This window comes from Oenanthe melanoleuca, chromosome 2 (assembly GCF_029582105.1).
Source record: "Oenanthe melanoleuca isolate GR-GAL-2019-014 chromosome 2, OMel1.0, whole genome shotgun sequence".
Lineage (NCBI taxonomy): Eukaryota > Metazoa > Chordata > Aves > Passeriformes > Muscicapidae > Oenanthe > Oenanthe melanoleuca.
The window spans coordinates 126,638,671-126,659,934 of record NC_079335.1 but is presented as its reverse complement, the minus strand read 5'-3'; the positions used below and the strand labels follow the sequence as shown (position 1 = coordinate 126,659,934).

Sequence of the window (21,264 nt, the reverse complement as noted above, 5' to 3'; positions counted from 1 at the left end):
TCTTAGGAAATTTCTGTATTATTTTGACATGGCATCACAAGTTTCAGGGCATAACTTCATGACATGGATGGCTTGATCCCATGACACATTGCTTCTCAAAAGCTGGACCCAGTTCTTATGTTTTTTCTAGTATTTTTTTCTTTTTATCATACCTTTATAATTTTTTAAAAATATGATTTAATTATTCTTGGAAGGGCCAGTCTTCTCTTATTAAGCTCTCTGAGCAGTCTCATTGTAAAGTCCAGCAGAAATGAGAGCAAATACAAGTGTTAGGAGTGTGTGGCACAGATTAAGCCCTTAGCTCATCTCTTCAGCATCACCTAACTGCATCTTGAGATTGCATCAGTGGCAGGATAATTAAAGGGTGTGAATATACACCCTGGCTCTTTAATAGATACTTCATAATTTCTCACTTCTCCAGTTTTATATGCTCTTGTTTATAGAAAATTAAATGGAAACAAGAAAAGATTTTAATGACTGGGTAGGAAATGAGAATAAGGAGGCTGTTATATTATGGCAATTATACATTGATATATTGGAGATAAATTATATTAAAGAGGAGAATGAAATCCCAGAGGAGCATTACTTGAGATTAGTTTGATTATTTTGATAGCACTGAGAGTTGCCAAATTGTCTGTCAAGATGATGACAGGTACCAATGACAAAGGGACAAAAATAACTAAAAAGCACAGCTCACTTATTCTGTTTAATTGTGAATTCTTTGAAACTGGTTCCATTGTATTGCTGTTTGTGTTATATATTGCTCCTCATGAACCAATGGAATGCAGAACTTCAGATTAAAAAGAACATAAGCTACACAATGCAGTTTTTTGTCCTTTATCAAAAGACTCCATACCCCTGTTTCCTTAATACCTCTTTGATGTGTTTTTTCCATTGTATTTTGCATTCCCTTCTCTGAGCACAGCATCTGTCCTGTTCATTATCTACAAAATGATCTTGCTTTTCTTACTTAAATTCCTTCTGCAGTTATTTCATCTGTTGCAAAATATTCAAGTCATCCAGATATCTATGTGATACGTGTATGATAGGTAGGGTGGTGGATTGACAGAGGAATTGAAAACTACACATGTTTATGAACTGCATCAGTCCTGCTTTTAATATGATTCATTCTCCTGTCTGAGCATGACGCATGAAGTTACTTGAGGCAAGGTTTATCTTTTTCTGATGCCATAAGTCCTGTTTAAATTCAAATTAAAAAGTATGTAAGGTAATTATAAGGAGAAATCCAGGAGAGTTAAGCTGATAATTTCCTTTCAACAGTGACTAGTGACCTGAGACTTGAATTGGTGCCAGCCTGAATATTATGAATAATTGGAAGGTGATGAGCAAACCATCTTCTGATAACCAGGGTTTCTTAACTTGCTCAGAGTCATTGTGCAATGTTCTGTATAGGGCTAATGAGTTTCTGGTAATTATAAAAGAGGAATAATCAGAAGAAACAAGGCAGTAGCCATCCGTCACTGAACTCATATAACTGCAGAAATGAAAAGCCTGAGGGAGAAGAGTGAATTCAGAGTTGGTGGTTATCCATATCATCTTGCTTTGAAATTTAATACATCTTCCTGGGCCATCCCTCTTGTAGTACAGTAGAGAATTGCCTCCATGACTACAAGAGTGTAAAGTCTACAATGCATCCTTGAATTTGTGGCTGTAAAGGCTAAATGAATTTGCTTTTACAAGAAATCAATCTTAATAATAATAATAATAACAACAATTTTAAAAACTGTACTGTGCCTTTTTGGTAGTTTATCCTCATCATTGCTTGTCATACATGAGGAGTTAAAAGTTTCATGGTATGAGTTTTCTCTTGAAGAGGGTAATGAATATCAGCTTAGTTCCTTTTTTTTTTTTTTTTTTTGATAAACTGAACCAACTGGACTTTTTTGCAAGGCCAAGAATGTAATTCTTGTGTGGTGAAATTTGGAATGCTAAAAGTGAAACAAGCCAAATAGATTTTACACTAAAATAACCTGTTAAGAACTTTTGTCTCTTGGAGCACAAAATATTTTTAAACTTTTAAATGAGAGTTACAGTAATTTTAAAGTAGCCTGGGCCATGTTAGGAAGAATATGCCTGAGGAACAATCCTGCCCTAGCAGGAAATGGCCAGAATGACCTAAAAATTATTTCATTATGCAAACTTTGTAGCTTTTTGAAGGCTATAATAATGTCTGTCATGCAGTGGGAAAGACGTAATCAGTGTAAATCTGGATATACTGGTGAAATGATTGATAAAAATCATATGCCTTTTCCTTTGAACAGTTTGATCAAATAATGAACTGATATTTTATAGTGAAATTTTAAAATGTGTTACTTCTTAACAAAGCTTCAGTAACAAAGCTGTGGTGGAAAGGAAACAGACTGACTCACAGACACAAAACTGAGATAATTTCTTGGACTGCATCTGAGTGTGAAAATATAAAGTTGACATTATGGAAGCTATGAAGTGTTTCTTACAGTGCTATAAATGAGTCACTGGCATTGACAGGAAGAAATTGAATAAGTACATGATAAGAAACAAGTTCTATTATGAGAAATACTGTTGCTGCTATAATTTTGATGTTTCTAAATTTCTGCTTCCCCTCCTCTCTTTCCCTTTCAGGGTAAATGGAAAGCTGGTGGCATTGAAGGTGATTAGATTACAAGAAGAGGAAGGAACCCCATTTACTGCTATCAGGGAAGGTATGCACTCACATTTAGTGATTATATATGTGGGGTTTTTTGTAATTATTTGCTTCTTATTGCTGTGCCATGCTGCAGTGAATAGCTTGAGAAATCAAATTCCATGGTTACATTCTCAGTAGGAAGAAACTTTGGTGCTTCAAAAACAAAGCCTCTGGTGTGGGAGTTCTTGTTCAAGAGCGCAGCTCAGCCTGTGCTTGGCTCCTGTTAGATTTACTATACAAACGAGCACTTAAGAGCATGTTTAGGGTGGGTGTGAGAAGTCACTCTGCAAGATGAGGGAACTGTGTAAGATGTGCTTCTTGCCTGCAGGCAGCACCTAGGATGAAGGTAGATGTGATTTTTCAGATACATGCAGCATGAAGCGACGACAAGCGTTTCTTGATAAAGGCACTCAAAAGATCAGGGAGCAAAACTGCAGGTGCTTTTGAAGCTGTGTGTGGTTTGCAACTAGCTTGTGTTTGTTTTTCCTTCCCCATGGACTCCTGGTTGTGTGGCTTGGGAGTGATTCTTGTCTGTCATGCCTGGAGATGCCTGTTAAGCTTTCTGCTCCACTCCTTTATCCTTCCTTGTCAGCCTCTCCTGGTCTCTAGTGACTGCTTTATCTGAGTCTGCCTGTATTGAGCTCCTGTGCAGAAATTGCTGGATATGCCTTCTTTGTGTGGTCCTTCTCTCTTAGAAAGTACTAAAAATGAGCCTTGGCAGAGAAGTAATAAACAATTTACCATTACACCGCTGATTCAGATTCAGCCAAAATTGGTAATGAATTAAAGAGATGAAACTCTTACGACTTTGAGGGACCTCTTAAAATTGTACTATCAGCATAATTCCCAGGGTGAGATGAGCCAGGCAGGTACTAGAACATCAGACCTCAGAGGGTCCACAGTTGGCTCTCCCTGTGAGATTGTGGCTTTATGGCCATGACAGCCCAGACAGAGCAGCTGTAGCTCCCTTGTGCCTTGCTGCTGCAGCCATCTCTCTGCTGTATGTCTGTCTGTGCAATGAGCCCATTCTGGACTGGGCCGGGCAAAAAAACCCCCCATGTTTCATGTGACTGAAGTTAGAGACTCTAAACTACTGTGGATTTCCATCTCAAGATTGTGCATTTTAAAGGTGCCTCTTTCACAAAGTAGGGGAAACCGTGGGTGGCCAATTTATGGAGGAGTTCCCATAGTTCTTCTCTACTGCTTCGTCTGAGTAACAATTATTGAATGATCTGACACATTTATTCATAACAATGTCTATTTTATCTGTGAGCTGTCTGTCCCTGCAGCTGTGCTGTGATAACAAGGTGTGCAGAGGGTTACAGGTGCAGCTTTCAGTATCTGTGATGCTGAGTTCAAGTTATAACAGTCTGTGATTCAAATGTTTATTGTTCTTCAGGTTTATAGTTGATAAGGTACTGACTTAATGAGAGAATAGTAAATATGGCTTTCTTGTGCCTTTTTAGTGACACTTAAAAGGGTTTTTAATGTGAGCTTGGTCTAGATGAAAGTTTACAGCACTATAACTGTCAAATACAGTATAATCCCTTTACCTTCATAAATAGTGTGTTGTGTGAGCTCAGAGGTATTCATTAGGAATAAGAACAGAGATTTTTCCCACCTCTATATTAAGAAAATTATAAAGGCAAACTTGCATGAAAATACTTCTCACACTGTCATTGGGAAGTTTTCTTTTTAGCTGTGACTACAATACTGTGGTTGGAACCAGTTAAAACCCTGGTGCTTTAATATTAGTAGAACAAAGATCTTGCCTAGAAAAGCTCTTGAACTTAATAATGAATACCAATTTTTAACTGTGTGGTGTCTCAGTGATTATGGTAGGACTGTGTGCATCCATTATATTCTTAAGTCTTCATCTAAGCTGAGAGTAGATCCAAAGAATATTAGGATAATAAAAAAGCTTTTTCTTGACTCTTGTAGACTCTTGGTTAAGTGGACTCAAACTTGGGTTATAGGTTGTTTATGAGGTGATTTTTTTTGGTAAATGAAATTTTGTCTCCTTGATTGTCAAATTTCATTCAGTATCTGTCAGTATAAGTACAATGTTATATGTTATATGTTTTATGTCATGTAGAAGTCACACATACCTGATATGTAAGATGGGAAGGGGAAAAATCTGTATTTATTTAGGCTTTGACTTTTTTGTTGTTGGTTTTGATTTTGTCAGAAACAGATATTAGGACCAGAAAAGTAAGGAAAGCTGTATTTCACATGCAGTTTTCAGAAGGTGACCTCATGGATGTTGTGCCAGGTCTGTGCTCTCTGACAGTAACACTGCAGTCACTACAGCCCTGGGCTTCCCTAGCAGGACATTAGGAAACTGTTCCTTTTCTCTTGGCAGCATCTAATCCAAACTGGACATGCTGGGCTCAGCAATGCATCCATGGCAGCTGTCAGCTGCAAGGGTGGGGAATAAAAAAAAAAAAAAGGAAAAAAGAAATGCTTCTATGAGCCCTTGAAGTTATCTGATAAGTTTGATATGGAAAAACAGTAAGAATGGGACACTGTGTTAAGCAGTATTCTCTTGGTCTTTGATGACTGACTAAGGACTCCAGTGCCACAATTTAGGCTGGGACAATTAGAACAAGGACAAATACCACTGAAGATGAGATCAACTTCTAATTTCAGTTATCTGAGGAATAGTGTTCTCCTAAAGGAAAAATGCATATATGGTGGTATGAGCCAGAGGTCTGTTGGAGGGCATTTTTTCCAAACTCTCATAATGGAAAAACCAGACAGGCTTCATCTTGACTTGTTCCTTATTTTCTAATTTTCCACCAATGCAAGGCAAATTCAGGCAGAAGTCTAGTTAGCTGTAAATTAAAACTACTGCTAGAAAATTGTTGAACATTTCTCATGGATCCTTGAGTAAAGCAGTGAGAGAAAATAGCATTTCTGCTCGGTGCTCCTGTGGGGGATGCTGTGTGATGTTAATTTGGGGGAAGTTGCAGGCTGAAATCCTAAGCAGTGGTCATGCTGAGGGAATGTTGTAGCTGTCTGTGTACAGGGAAGCATAATGTTACTGTTGTGACAGCAGCAGAATGAAGCTCAAAGTAAAACAAAGCTACAATGGAGAAAGACTAAGAGGAGTGGGAAAATGGAGGAGATAAATATGGAATGTGTGACTGCAGAGACAAGCACTAACTTGGTTGAAACAAAAAGTGGAAGGAAAAGTGAAAAAAGATCTCCAACCAAACAAAAAACCCAGTAAAGCTGCATAAGGAAAATCAGTTAATTTTAAAGCCTGGGGGAGGTTTAGCTGAAGCTTCAATTAAAGCTTATAAAGTAAGTTTGCTTTGACAGCAGATAGGGGTTTGTGTCTTCTACCATCAAAGTTACATAGGTTTAAATGAGAATAGGTGAACATGGCATATTTATTGGTGCTGTTCAGCTCACTATTGAATTTCTAGAACAAAATTTAGAGGTAGCCTGTGCTAAATGTTCTTTCAACTTGGCCTGAGTCAGATCTACCAGCTTATTGCACACAGTTTGTAGGATGTTTCCCTCTAAATTTAATTCACTTATCTTCACTTATTGTCTGAGATAATCTAATTTACTTTTGAAGAGCCCAAGAAAAAAAAAAGAAAGTAAAAAAGGAGAAAAAAGCACAAGTGAATTGGTGTATATACCTGAGTGGGATAAATCTATGAGATTTTCTGATAACATATATGTGAGTGATCCAGGACACCATATTACTGTTGTGGGCTAAATGTGGTATCTGAGACACTGAGGAGTCTGAATTAATTTACATCCTATTTTCTCATTTAGAATAAATTTGGTGGTATACAGATTAGCAAATTATTTGTTTTCTGTGTTAGTGCAGTTGTGGTTTATTCTTTTACTGTAATGCTCAATATCAACTGTTCAGAGATGGTTCAGCATCAGACTTAAAGTTTTATTAAACCCACAGCAGCCAGGAGAAAAGTTCACTGACCTTAACTTTTATCTCAGATAGTTCATTCCCTTAATTTCCTGCAATATCATATGTTCATCTAGACTAAATACTGAACTGTGTGGTGGATTCTTATTCTGGGAACAGCTTCATTTACAGTTCTGTAGTTATCTTGGTAATAATATTGCTTACACCCAGCATGACAAAGATTTTGCTTTTTGGTCACGTATAAAGACAAACATCCCTTGGCTTTATCAGCACCTTGCTTCTGAGGTTAACTTGCTTACTGTGTTCTTTTCTTGGGTAATAAAATTCTTTCTTTCCCATCCCAGTTATGAAAACGTTTTGCATTTGTTTTTCACTTTCCACCCTTGGAAATATTACTATTTACTATAGCAATAAAACTCTATTCCAGTGTTTTGGTACATCATAATGTTTCATTTCCCATAGGTCTAGATGGTGCTTCCAAGCATCATCCATTTTTGTAGCTATTTTTGTACTTTTTCATTTTGTTTTTATTAATTACTGCATTTACGTGTTGTAATTTCTATGCATTTGTACCAATTTGTGTGAAACATTGAAATGTGCTCATGTGCCAGTCTCTATATCTTTGATTTGACAGTTTCTCAGATAATGCTTTTCCATCTACTTCATTGTCAAAGGCTGTGGTCTCAATGCCATGTATGGATAGCAGCATGCAGAAATAACACTAAAGTGCTTGGAAGCATCTGCTGTCTTGCATTATAAAATTACAAATACATTAATTGCTTAATGATCTTTTTTTTATAATTTTAAAGAGCAGTTTATAATGCATACTGAATAAGTTTATTTTATGAGTTGGGGGAGAAAACTTAGTGCATCTGAGCACCAGTATAAAGCATGGAAGAGAGATGCTTAGCTCTTGGCCACAGAACATCTTGAGAAGTGTTCAAAGTTTCAGACCTCTTCCATCCTTATCTCTCTGTGTGGTGGGAGTGGGTCTAGAGGAGGCTGCCAAGATGATTAGAGGGATAGAGCAGCTTTCCTATGAGGAAAGGCTGAGAGAACTGGGTTTATTCAGTCTGGAAAAGAGAAGGCTTAGGAGCTACCTAATTGCAGCCCTCCAGTGACTGAAGGAGCCTACAAGAAAGACAGAGAGGGACTTTTAACAAGAGCATGTAGTGACAGGACAAGGGGAAATGGCTTTAAACTCACAGAGAGTCGATATTAAGAATTTCTTTATTGTGAAGATTGGAACAGGTTGCCCAGAGAAATTGTGGCTGTCCCATCCCTGGAAATGTTCAGGTTGAATGAGGCTCTGAGCAACCTGGTCTAGTGGAAGGTGTCCCTGCCTGTGGCGAGGGTTGGAACTTCATCATCTTTAAGGTCTCTTCCATCCCAGGCCATTCTATGATTATAAGAGAAACAAGAAATGAAAACCTGAAACAGTGTCTAAGAAAGAATTGAGAATTCACATTTATTCCCCAGGATTTGTATTATATATAAAATACAAGTTATGTATTATATTTCACTTTTTATAATATATAATATATAATTCCCCAGGATTTGTATTATGTATAAAATACAGGTTATGTTTTATATTTCACTTATTATAATATATCATATATTATTTCCCAGGACATATATTTATATCAGCCAGCCTCTTTGAGGCTGGGAGGTTTTCTGAGGCCCACCTTTCATAAATTGTCAGGCTGGAGGGGATACATTTTCACAAAACTTTTATCTGCAGAAAATTGAAGTGTAATAATGTCTAAGAAACGAATACAGGGAAGATCAGGAGTTTGCCAAGAGAAAGCTCTTACCTGAGTGATTGTGTAATTTATTTCCTGGTGTCTCTAATTGGTACACAGTGGAAAACACTGATTTGTGTTAAAAAGTGATGTAAAGCAGCTGAGCTTTTGTATTATTTTCTGTAACCCTACCATCTAAGGAAGAGCTGCAGAAAATTGTATTTTGACTAAATAGGTATAATTCTTGTGACCTCATCCTGAATTATGCCCTGAGTTATTGCAGGCACTTCCCAGCTCAGTGATATGTAGCCTGGTGGTCTTTACAACACTGAAGTCAACAAATGACCTCATGGCACTGGTTAGATGAGTCATGGTGATAACCCTCCTACTCACTGTGTTAGAGGAGCTCTGGAAGGTTGTATGCCACAAGTCAAGGCCACTGTGAAACAATATCTGCCTGTATTTTTTTAAGAGTCATTGGTTGATCTAGAAGGTAAACATGAAAATTGCAGTGAAAATCCTGTCTTTGTCTTCCAGTAAAGAATATATTTTTTTACTGGAAGGTAAATCATCCACTTATATAAAGTAAACATATTAATTTCATTCAGGGTTGATTTGGGTGGTTTTTGGTTGTGTGTGTATGTGTGTTTGTTTGGTTTGGTTTGGTTGTTTAATTTTAATAAGGAATCTTAACAACTGCTTCCTTTTTAGTGATAGCAGTTTGGAGGACTTTCAGATTTCCTTCACAAAGTCCAGTCAAGAAATCTAAATTTCCATAGTTGAAATGCCTGAAAGCTTCACATGTATCTGGCTCAACAAAGCCTCAGGGAACTTCAAGAGATTATGTTTGAGGTTATGGAGATGTGGCTATTCTGAGTGTGCATGTCACAAGAGTTACTACAGGGGCTTTGTGTCTGTGCTTTAGTGTCTGAGGATCAGCTCACTCTCCCCAAAAGCCACATTGCTTTGGAGCAGTTAAATAAAAAAAGGAAAGGACAGTAGCTTGGCTGTAGCTTGGGGAACTTTTTCACTGCCTGCAGAGTTGGCAGAGCTGGTGCCTGCTGGTACTGCAGGCTAAACAGTGATGGCTCAATTAACTGTAAAGTCCTTGCAAAGCCAGTTGAGCTTGGAGTTGTAACAGCTTTGTTTTTCAGTGCTGTTAAAAATAAAACACATGAGCCAAGAACCTCTGGGACAGTGTGTAGTTGGATATTTAAGGTCAAGAATATTCAAAAGTAAAGAAATGTCAGCAATTTTTATTTCTCTGTCTGGTCTCTTTCTCTTGTGGTCACTCTGCAGCCTTACCCAAGCTGTGGGTTTCCTTGAGTTACAACAGTTCCCAAATTAAGACAGGCTGGGCTTCAAAAACTGAAGTACCTTTGGAAAAGGATGTTCCTGGGACCTTTTTCTTGAAATGAAGTCAACTATTAAAATTTCCAAGACTTTTGGAAGTTACTTATTAAATACCCATTCATGTTGCAGAAAAGTGTGTACTATTTCTTCTTGAACATTAATAATAGATAAATACTTTTAATTTCTGGAGTTTTTTCTGATGGTTGTTTTGATAGCTCAGATGTTCAGCTATGTTTCATTTGTGCTTTCTCCTGCAGCTGTGTATGTCTAAGAGAAATGTGTTAGATCTTTGGCAATGTGATGTGGACCTTGGAAGCAGCAGGAGCTTTCATCTTCACTCTGCTTTCCCTCCTGCTGTTCTCTCCAGCCCTGACTGGCTGCTAATTTTTTTTACTGACAGTTCTCATTTGCTTTTCCCTGAAAGCAGTTGGACTGGCTGGCTGGAGCAGGTGAACTGAATTCCTTGTCATTTAAGATGAATATGGGAGAGCTGATGGATTTCTAGTCTCTAGTCTCATATACAGTGAAAGTTATGATGTTATTTTATCCTGCTTTTTAGTGGGTCCAAGTTGCACTGTGCTACTTCTTTTTGGTGAGCCATATGGAAGCTTCTGTCCACATAAGATGGTCAAAAATGGTAGATGGAAAAACTCTGTCCTGTTTGTTTCTTTGTACTTGGTTATTCACAGACTGAACATAGTCTTTCCTGTTTTTTTTATTTTCTGGGGTTTTTTTTCAGCCATCTAACAAATTAGCAGTTTTCTCAATTAGGAAACCTTCAGGAGACTTGGGATTACATAAATACAGCATAAATTATGGTGTTTCCCTTTGAGAATCAAGTTATAAATTTTAAAATCTCTAATGAGCTTCCATCATCTAGGAAAAGTGTCACGCTTTTCTGAGAAGTACAAATGCAAATTCTAAATTATCTGGTTTCATAGAACTAGATTTATTCTACAGAATATTTCATCCCCTCTGTCCTCCTCCCATTCCCCCTCCAACATTTTATCTGTGGCCTGCTGAGGCAGAACACGACTGTATCCATTGAATCTTTATTCAGGGCTTTTGATGTTCAGGCTGTGACCTTCTTCTGGCTTTTGTTCTTGAGAACAGTTCAAGCAAGAAAAGAATGGGGTGACACTTCAAAGATTATTTTTTTAATATGATCATTTTGCCATCACAAATTCTTTCCTCATCCTTGTTATGTTAGCTTAATGGCAGACCTTTCAGGCTCTGCTCTACTTCCTCTGAAAAAGTTGTCTGTGCATCCTCATTGCTCACATGAGAAGTGTTGGATAAGGGATATTGCTCTAGTTCCAGCACTGGAAGGTTGCAAATCCATTAGATCACAAATGCCATTGAACCCTTCTCAGTAAGGCCTTTGCTTACAGTTTCCTCTGACCTGAGTTTCAGGGCTCTGTAATTTGCCTTTTTACCCCTGGGCTCTCTGCTTAGATCAGATTTCTTCTGCTCAAAAACTGTTTCTTCTCTTCCCTGTTTAATGCAGGAGTTGGAGCTGTTGCCTTACAGATTCTCATCTGCTGCTCTTGTTGTCCCTGATAGCGTGACAAGAAGGGTAGAAAACACATGACAATCACAGAATTTGGAGGATACAGGAAGGTTGGCAAACCTTTCTTCAGATATAATGATAATATGCATCTATAAGTCATATGAACCCTTATGCAGTCCTCATGGCTTTTTGTTTGAGTGGAAGATGTTGAGAATATCTTTTTATGCTGTATGCAAATTTAATATCCTCTTACAGCATATTCTGCCACCATTAGTAGTGGAACTAAGTTAATCCTTCTCCAAGCAGCATTAGTTTTTACCTTGTGATCATATCCCAACTGGAGCAGATTGAGTTGATAGTATAAAAATCAGCTTAATATGAGAGGAGATGCCAGCAAGTGGTGGCATGTCTCAGCTGGAACTGCATGGAGACCCTCAGGCATCCATCCAAGGGCCAGTATCTTCCAATGCCACCTGGTGAAATAAAAATTTGATATCTCTGATGTTGAGGGCAGAGAAATGTCTCCTGAACCTAGGTAGTTCTAATTGTTTTTTCTTTTGAAGAAGGGATAATCTAGACAATAATATCTTTTAGCCTTACAGTGAAAGTGGTGGCTTCAAATCTATGCAAAGGCATTTGTCTTTGTCAAGATCTCTGTGCGTGTTTCTCCACTGCTGTGTCCTGGATTTCAGAAATACCAAAGCAAGGTGGCAGCTCAGTGTTTGAACCAGTTCAGTCAGCTTCAGTTTTATCCATGGTCTTTTTAACACATGAAACTAGACTTGTATCTCAGCAGAATTGGTTTCAACTTTGGGTAAAGTACAAAATAAGGACTTCAGAGGGTTGTCTGGTTTCCTTGTGTTACAGCTCTTCCCCTTGAAGGAGATACACCTTATTATATATATGGCAAGAAGTGTATGGGTGCATGTGTGTATTGTGCATTCATGTGTCTCCTGTATGTTTTTAAGACTTGAAAAACAATTAACCTTGTCCCCTAAAGAGCAAAATCCTTTGTGAAGGGTCACATACAACCAAGATCAACCCAGAGATTGCCTAATGTGAGCTGGACATGTACCCAGCTCTAGATAAAAATGCTTCCTGTGAAAGTTGCCCATCAAAAGCTGTGTCTGAGATGTCACCATCTTCTTGCTGCTGAATTCAGTCATCATTCATAGACATCACCAGAACAGCTTTGTGTTTCTGACACAGAAAGTTCATGAATGAATTATCCTAGTTCTCCTGATGTGTATAAATAATTCAAAAATTGTCTTGGTTCTTCAGACACAAAGGTAACAATGAAGATGTGCATGTGCTTCTGCTGGATCCACAGCAATGCCTTTGTTTTCAATGCTTTTGTCCACAGCACAATAAATACTTTTTCTTCCTTTAAGAAAAATCCAGTAGTTTATTTCAAATTTGTAACTTATTTATAAAATTAAGCACCTTTAGTCCCTTTACAGATACAAGACACTATTTTGTTGTAATATCTAACAAATGACTCCTATATCAAAGGGAAAATGACACTTATTTTCAAATGATGAGGCAATGACATAAGTAGAGACTTTCTAGTTGAGAAGATAGGCAGCCTGAGAGATAAGACTACTGCAGTATTTTGTTTTGCTGCTTTTTATTCCTGTGTTTTGTGGAAATTATTTAATTTTTCCTTAAATATGTTGTTTATACGTGACATATTTATACAGGGAGGTAAAAAATCCCAGTATGGTAAAATGCTATGTATAGTTCACAGTAATTTGCTGCAAATTTTAAGTATGAATTGTTTCTAAACTTTGAAATAGGTGAAATATTTTCAGAGCTTACATCTTTGTACTGGCATGAAATATGGCAGTAACCACTGCAATCATTAAGAAGCACTAATATCTTTCTCATAGGAAAGAAAAGGTCAGTTATAATCAAAACAGTGACAAAAGTGGTAGCAAATGCATCTTATTTTAAAGTTATATATGTGAGACAAAATATATTATTGTTTTGTTTCTTCACAGGCTCCTTTTTTTCTTTGGTCTACCTGCTGTCAGATGCTGTAGGCACAGTTGTCTGGGTGAGACCATTCCTTCGGGAGACAGCACTGCTCTTTTTTCTCTTTTGTATTTTTCCATGGCCTGAAGATTGTGCTGCAAACATTTCAGTTCAATTTTTCAGTGTTTGCTGGGAGAGGTGGGGCATTATCTTCCAGGATTATACAGAGCTGTAATACAGGCTTCATAATGGTGTCTCTTCTTCCAACATGGGTGGAGTTACTGCCTTCAGGTTTCATAATCAATATGAAGAGAGTAGCATTTCAATATTAGAACTTGACCTTTACTGTCTTCTTCAAAGCAATGAAAATGAATATCCACATTATTTTACTTCAGAATGTTCCCCCCCGAGTAAGCAATAGTAGAAAAGAAGCTGATAATGTGTTGCATTTTTCTGAGATGAAGGGGAACTGGATGGTTCAGAGACTGCTAATAGGATATGTGACCTTCCACCTCTGACCCATTTACTAAAATATAAGCCATGACAGTGGAGTCTAAAGGTCATCACAATGGGATATTCAGCTGTAGAATCTAGAACTGTGTATTTCTGAATTTTTGAGGTCTGAGCCACTTGTCACAAACTTCCACAGCTTCTCAGCTGGCAGCAGATTTAGCTTTAGATTTTCAATTTACAGTTGAAAAGTGAACTTAAAACAAAATGAATGGAGGAAGCCATGTAAATAAGGATATTTTGGGTGTGCTAAACTCTGTGATTTGTATCTGTTCTGATCTGATATGGCTTTGTTGTGTGTGTTTTGTCTTGCATGTTTCAGAGTTCCCTTAATCAATGCAGAAGTGGTTATCTTTGGTTTTTACTTTGGGATGTTAGGAAGGGATTAATGCAAATAATCTATCCTCTGGATTTTGCCTTGAGATGCACAAAACTGGCACCATTAATGACAGGTCGTTTATATTATTTAACTTTTTGCCTTGGAACTCGTGTGGAAGCTTTCTAACACCCTTTTTTTTTTTGTCTATAGGCAACTGAAGCTGCAGGTTATTTCTTTGAAGCTTGTCTTAGTTGTGCAGCTCAGGTAATTAGATCCACAGGTTTTACTTAGCCTTAATTATCATCTGGTTTTCCCTGAGCAGAAGCAATCAAGATAGTCAAGAGGGTGGCAGGAATGTAGCTTTGCACACAGCTGATGGCAGTGGCTGGCTTCCCTCTGAAAACATTCTCCCTTCCCTCATATCTCCTAGAACTTGAGAGAACAAAGTACTGTAGTAGGTTAAATGCAACTAATCAGGGGGAAAAACTGCTTACAAGCTGAGAAGAAAAGCATTTTACACATTTCACATACACATTCTCCCTCACTTCCCTTTCCCCCATTTTTCTGAAATCCAGGACTCAGGCTTGCTCTTTTGTGTGCTGTGAGGGCTCAAAAAAAGTGTTTAATAATGGCAAGAACATCTTCATGCAGGCATTCACTGGATTGTGTGAAGGTTTTATTAAGAAAACAAGAAGATGTAAACCCTGACTATATAGCACATTATTCTGTGGAGAAGATAAAAATGGGCTTTTGTTGTTTCATTTCTGGTTTTCTCAGTGCAGCACTGCCTACATTGCCTCTGCTGGGAAACTGCCAGGTCCTGAAGGGGCATCTAACTCAAAGCAAAACCCAGCAGGTTGCAGGGCCATTGACAGAAAGCTGTAAAAACTTTCCCACTTCCCCAGGTTACTTTGTCTCTGTGTATTTCTGGTTCTAAAAGATATTTTTCAATTTGCAATTACATGTTTCTCAGAAAGTCTTGGTTATAAAGCTGACATGGTTGAAATACTGGCTTTGCATCAAGGTTTCTAACAGAATTAGCATTTGAATCACTTGAGGCCCTATTCACAAAGCAGAGAACTATTTGCATAATCAAAAATGCTTTATTTTGCATGCCAGTGGAGAAGCTAAGGGTTGTAGCTGTGGCTCACAAACAAAATTCAAGCGATGGCATTGATGTGTGTCTGAATGCTGCTGTCTCTCAGTCTTGCTTGCACAAATTAGTACAAATCTATATAAAAGCTAAAGAAAAGGGTTTGGAGCAATGTATAGTCTCCATTAAAAGTCTGATTAAGCAGCTTTGTGTGAGTTATCAGTGTAAGGATTAGATGGACTTCCTACTCTTCCAAATGTGAATGAAGTTTGGGGCACTTGTGCTGCTGGGTTGTTGAAAGACAATGGATGTCTTCCTAAAGATATGCTCAGTAAAAATTTATGAGCTTGGAAATGGCTTCTTGTGCTAAGGAGGTCAAACTAAATAACCTATAAAAGTATAAAGTATATAAAAGTATATATCTATGGATAGTGTGTTCAAGACTTTCTGTCAGATTTCTGCCAGCAGTCCAAGAGGCTTATGAATTGCATTAATAATAGTCCCATCTTGCCATCAGCCCATGCATTCATGTTTTACATCCATTTTTATGGCTCTGGACAAGAGGGTAGAATGTCACATCCAATTACATGTGAATAACTCCTGATCACAGTTCAAGAGCACAAAGCAACTTCTGACCTCTCTGAGGCAACAGGAAACCTTTGAACTTTAAAAACCCCCTTAAATATAAGGAGATTTTATCCTTATAATTTTTTTCTAGATGAGTTTATCTAGTACTTCAGTGAATGGATGGCAAATATTTTAATTCTACAAAGAAATTTGGTTATAATTATTACAGCTTCAGATTATTTAACCTTCAAAAAAGAGTATGGTGTGATCTAGCCTTTTACTTGCTAATGTATATCAATTAGTTCAATATAAAAATTTTTGAGGCATGATATGGATTAAATTACTTTATTTAAAAATACACTAATTAAAAGCTTGAGGTCCAAATAAAAATATAGGAAAGTGAGGTTTAAAGTTAATTAGAACTATCTTCAATAATAGATATGGTCCTGAAAAGACAATCTGTGTTTTTGAGCCTCATACAGTACCACATTTTATTCTGGTGTGTGTGTTTGTTGTTTGTTAAATTCAAATGACACCTCTGGAGTAAAAGTATGTCTCAGATGCATCTAGATCTGGAAACTAGACTAGAAATTCCATTAATCTCTATTCCTAGAATTTTAGGTTTCAAAATACTCCAGAGTCTAAGTGCATCATTAATAGAAGTATATTCTCTTTTGTACATTGCTTTGGAGCAGTCAGCAAAAGGTGAGTTTAGTCTGGTTCACACATCCATGTTCTTTGCAGAGTTTGCTCTTTTTCTGGTTGACTGAAGTGCATAAATTTAGAGTTGAGTTTCTCATTCATTTGTTTTAATTACAGAGGCCATTAACCTTGTAAAATCATTGACAGTTATAAATCTACATCTTTGAGAATTATGTAAACAAGTTTATAAAAGCTTCTCAAGTGAAATGAAAGCCAAACTGTATACAAGGACAAGGTTTTGTTAACAGCACTTGTTAAAGCCCAGCAAAATGTTAGAAAAATACCTGCAGGTACTCCTCAATGACAAAGACACTGCTGTGTTTCCTATGATGTGTGGCACTCATTGTGTAGTTAACATCAGAGATACCCTCAAGATATGGACATGCAGCTGTAGTTTCTTCTCAGGTAAATGGTTCTTAATATTTTAGATGTAGTTTGTTGTGGTCAGAGAACTTTGGGAGAGGAATCTGTTTTACTGCCTCAGACCAGGTTGTTTACCTGTGGAGATCTTGTCAGTTTGTTTCAAATATTATCAGGCTGTCATATATAAGTTTCCAAACCAGCAGGGGAGAGGCATTTTGATGGACCTCACAGAGTGTGTGATCTGTCATCACTGGGTTGCTGAGCCCTAATTAGAAAAAAATGAGTAGGGTTCCTGTGCCTGTTTAATTGACTAATTTTTAAAATATTTCTGTTCTGCTTTTATAAGGCTGGTGCTATGTAAAATATTGAACCATGTTGTGAATTTAGGGAGGATGTTTAGCCTTGTGAATGTTAGCACTTTGTCTGCCACTATTTTAATATCAATATCTGAACTGGAATGTGCTCTTAGAGTTTTCAATGCAATCAATTCTTGAGTTTTAGCCAAAGCTTTCTGGCATGTGTTGGAACAGGGATTTAGTATTCCTTATTTATTAATTTCCCTTAGAGGTGTAGTTTGCTGTTGCAAATGTCTGATATAACATATACAATAACTAGCCATGCTGAAGGAGGAAAAAGATTCATTGGTGCCTATGGATACTTGCTTCTCTAATTCCTGTGACCTTTTTTAGGTCTGAGTGTGTTTGTTTGGGAGAAAAACATGGCCAATAAAAATTTGGTGGCTTTGAGAAGTCATTCTTTGATTTACTTTCCATGAGGTGATAAGGCAGCAAATTGCTAGTAAAGAGCTCCAAGGACTTCACAGTGCTTGAGCTGTGTTTTCTGGCATGCTGAGGTGTTCTCACTTAAGCTGTAGAAACTAAAAATGTGTTGGCCCTTTTGCAGTATCTCAAAACACTGTTGCAGATCAGCTATCTTCAAGACTTGCTTGGAGAAGGATTCTTTAGGGAAACAAAACATTCCAAAGACTTTCAGAGGTTCAGAAATCACTAGAAAGCAATCATGGCTTTGTCATATTCCTGAACTTTGGTCTTATGAGTGTGAAATTGTTGCTTAAGCTGAGCTTAAGACTTCAGTGCACTTGAACTGTGCTGAAGAGTTTTTGTTTGTGTTGGACAAGTTTGTTTGGGGTCAGTTGGTGAGATGATAGCATTTCATCCTTGGCCTTGTGATAGTGCTACATTTATAAGGAGATTATATCCAACAGTTTTGTGGTGTTCAGGTCCCATCCTGGCAATGTAGTTGTACACTGAGTGGTCTAGTGCAATTTGTGCTTGGTCAAATCAAATTAACAACTAAAGTTTCTCCTTGCTTGGTTTCTGCAAGTAAAACAGAGCTTATCAGGAGGAGTTTCTGCTACTCTTATTGATTCAGCCACCCAATCTGTTAGTATTTTATTAGCTTTATTTTTCTAATTGGAAATGGAAGTTATAAAGAAATACAATCTAGGCATGTTGTCGTGCTCTCTAAGTCCTGCTGCTTAAGGTGCCCTGCTTGTTTTCTGTTCCAATTGTCTATAGAAACAAGAGCCTTTCATGCCTTGTGTTTGGTTAGCAAATAATTTTTTTTGTTTAGATATAACAATTAGCAAGAAGGATTTAAAGACAAAACTAAAGAAGTGTCTGTATCTCTAGGCTCATGTACGGTGTGGGATGATGAACCAAGATTTAAGCTCTTGGATTTTGGCTTGTTAGCTTGTCCTGAGCCTATGAAAGTCCCTTTGTGAAACTGGCTTTTTAGGTAGCAGTTTTCATTGCACAGGTGTAAACCTCCCACTTTGCATTTAGCTTTGTTTTTTGATTTATTTTCTTATATGTATTGACAGAGTTATAAACTCTACATGCATTATCTGTGTATTTTTGTCCCCTTTTCCATCTTCTACTCCCTGTAGCCTTCTTGCTTCCATTTCTGACATGCTCTGGCAGCCTGGAGAAGTCTGTCCTACTGAATGCTTGGCACTGTCCATATCTGGTAGTGGTAGGGAGGAGAACTAGGAGAAAGGGAGGTTGAGAATAGATGTTGGTGTGAGGATTACAGCAACTATCACAGTGAGTTTGGAAGAATGCAAATTCAGGTCTGTTCAAAGCAACTCTGGGGTAGAAAGCAATAATGGGAAGAAGGGAAGGGTTAATAATAGGAAGGGAAGGGTTGATGACTCAGTCAGGAAGTTATATCACTGAGAATGGGGAATCTAATTGGGCAGGGCTGGCAATTCCCACCCTTTTTGTTATTAGCAGGGGTGAAGGGAGAGGAGCATAAACAGAAGACAGGATTTGGAGATGCGTTCAGCCAAAACCAAGTTTGGAACTGAGACTTTGGGGAAACTGTTAGAATTGTTCTCCTGATGACACTGTCCTGTCTATAACTGGTGCTGTATTCTGGATTTCTTGGCTCAGACTTCTGTTTCTGACAAATACCTAAATGTTTAAGCATGCTCAGGGAAGATGGATTCTCTGGGAGATTTTAGCTGCTTAAGTGCAGCTTTAAAGTACAATTTTCCATTGACTGGATGTAAACTGAGAAATTGGACAATTTTTCACAGAAAAAGCATTCTTTGACCTGAAGTCTGACTTTTGAAAGCCACATTTCAATGAATGAGTTCAGAGATCTGTTTGAAAGAAAAGGTCAGCAACATTAAAGATCATATTGGTTCTCTAGTTCTCTCTTGGAAAAAAGCTGACCTGTTTTGACTGGAAAAAACTCTGTTAGACACAAATTGGAAAAAAAGAGAACGTTTGTTTAAAGTCTGTTAAGGCAGTAGTGTCATTTTAGAGGAACGGGTACTTTAAGAAGCAGGGCTATCAATTTTGCTACTGTCATTGTTAATTACTATGGTTCTATAAAAAGAATTTTATCTGGAAAAGCAAACAGTAAATTGCTGTAATTATAATTGATGAATGACACAACAGGATGGAAGAACTGAGTATATTTTCAAGGGGGCTGGATGTTTTATATCTGTATGTAGTAGACAGACAAGCTGTTGAGTTGTCCTTTAAAAAAAAAATTCTTACCACCTGTGGTGTTAATGGGTTATGCTCAAAGATCCTTTTAATGTGTTTTCTCACATTTTTTAGGAGTGCTTTAATTATGTCATTGCTCAGAATGGCTTCCAGTATGATTTAGGTCCATGGTTTGATTCATGTCATGTATCTACACAGGTAATTTTGAATCTGTACTTAAAAATTATGGATATGTTTTTGGCAAAAGTAGGAGGATAGAAATCACTACCTTATCTCAGCTAGGTCTCCTCTGAGCATCACTTAACTTTTTCACCCTGTCACTGTCAGCTATGGCTGTCAACTCCATGAAGCTGAGACATTCCTTCAGCTCATCTTTTCTGTTCTAGCACCTCTCCTGCTCTCTATGAAGCCCAGCTGCTTTTTAAAGAAACATACAACTTTTGCTTAAATGAAAATTTATGTCCTTTATAACACATATTTCCAAGTTGACCAATGTCCCCAACCTTTCAATAAGCACATGCTGCTCTAGAGAGTGACATGATAATAACAGGTCTTCACTGTCATTTAAATGTAAATTTGTAAATTTGCAGTCATACTGATTTGGATATAGTTACATTCTGGGGTGAATAAAGCAAAAATCCTGGGACTCCCAGTTTTTCTGTTTCCTCTCTGTTGCTTGCATCTTGAATTCAGCTAGCACTGTTGATGGGTACTATGGGCTGCAAAAGTAAATGACCATTCAGTGATGGAGTGAGAAGAAGACAATACCTAGAGACCACAGGGCAAATGCAGAGGGACCCTTATAATGTATTTTCAGATTATGTGCTTGCAAAGTGGGTGTCCAGCAGTGTTGGCACCAAAGGACTTTATTGGTCATAGTAAAGCATGGCTGTCCATTCCCAGCCTGGAAAAGAATTTAACCTTCACTGGGTTTTGCTGCTGTAGTGTCTGCAAGCTTGCTTCATCACTATTGCTTTTTTCATGGTAGAAATTAGTTTACAAGTTACTTGAGGGAATATTACCATTTTGTATTCAGCATACATATTCTGCTTAGCATATTTTTGGATGGGAAAGAAAAATAAATTACAAATCTTATAAAAGGCATGAAAGAGGTCTAGCCTGAATTATGGTTATTTCCTGTCCTTAAAAATGTTTTTAAAATGTTCTAGATATTATTCATATTCTAATGATGCTTAAGAGCCTGATAGTTCATTGTTTTGAGCTAGCTTTTAGGGAAAGTTACGCGGTAACTGGATTTCATTTCCTTTATTATGAATTTTTGTTCTTTTCGTATATACACTCCATGTTTTTCTCTTTTCAGTTACAGAACATGATGCCTTATTTTCACTGTGATTGATTTTGTTTACTAAAATAGTTGTAAAAATAATTATTTGCTAGCTTTCTACTGAGTCTGCCTTCCTTTAACATCTAAACCACTCCACAAGAGACACAGCAATGCTGTGAGCATTCCAGCTTTATTTTCCACTTATGGGCAAAGAGGCATGTTGGGCCTCACCCACCCAGAAGAAGAAAATTGACATGATCCTTTAAAGACTCCTGTCTCGC

At 37.5% G+C, this 21,264-nt stretch overlaps 1 protein-coding gene across 2 annotated transcripts in view; it reads left to right on the top strand.

Annotated features, from left to right (window-relative positions):
- Positions 1-21,264, top strand: part of CDK14 (cyclin dependent kinase 14) — a 336,272-nt gene that overhangs the window by 98,551 nt on the left and 216,457 nt on the right. For both annotated transcript variants that reach the window (XM_056483748.1, XM_056483747.1), the window contains exon 5: positions 2,623-2,702. In XM_056483748.1, coding sequence (XP_056339723.1) covers positions 2,623-2,702 — 80 coding nt within the window. The remainder of the gene's footprint in view (positions 1-2,622; positions 2,703-21,264) is intronic.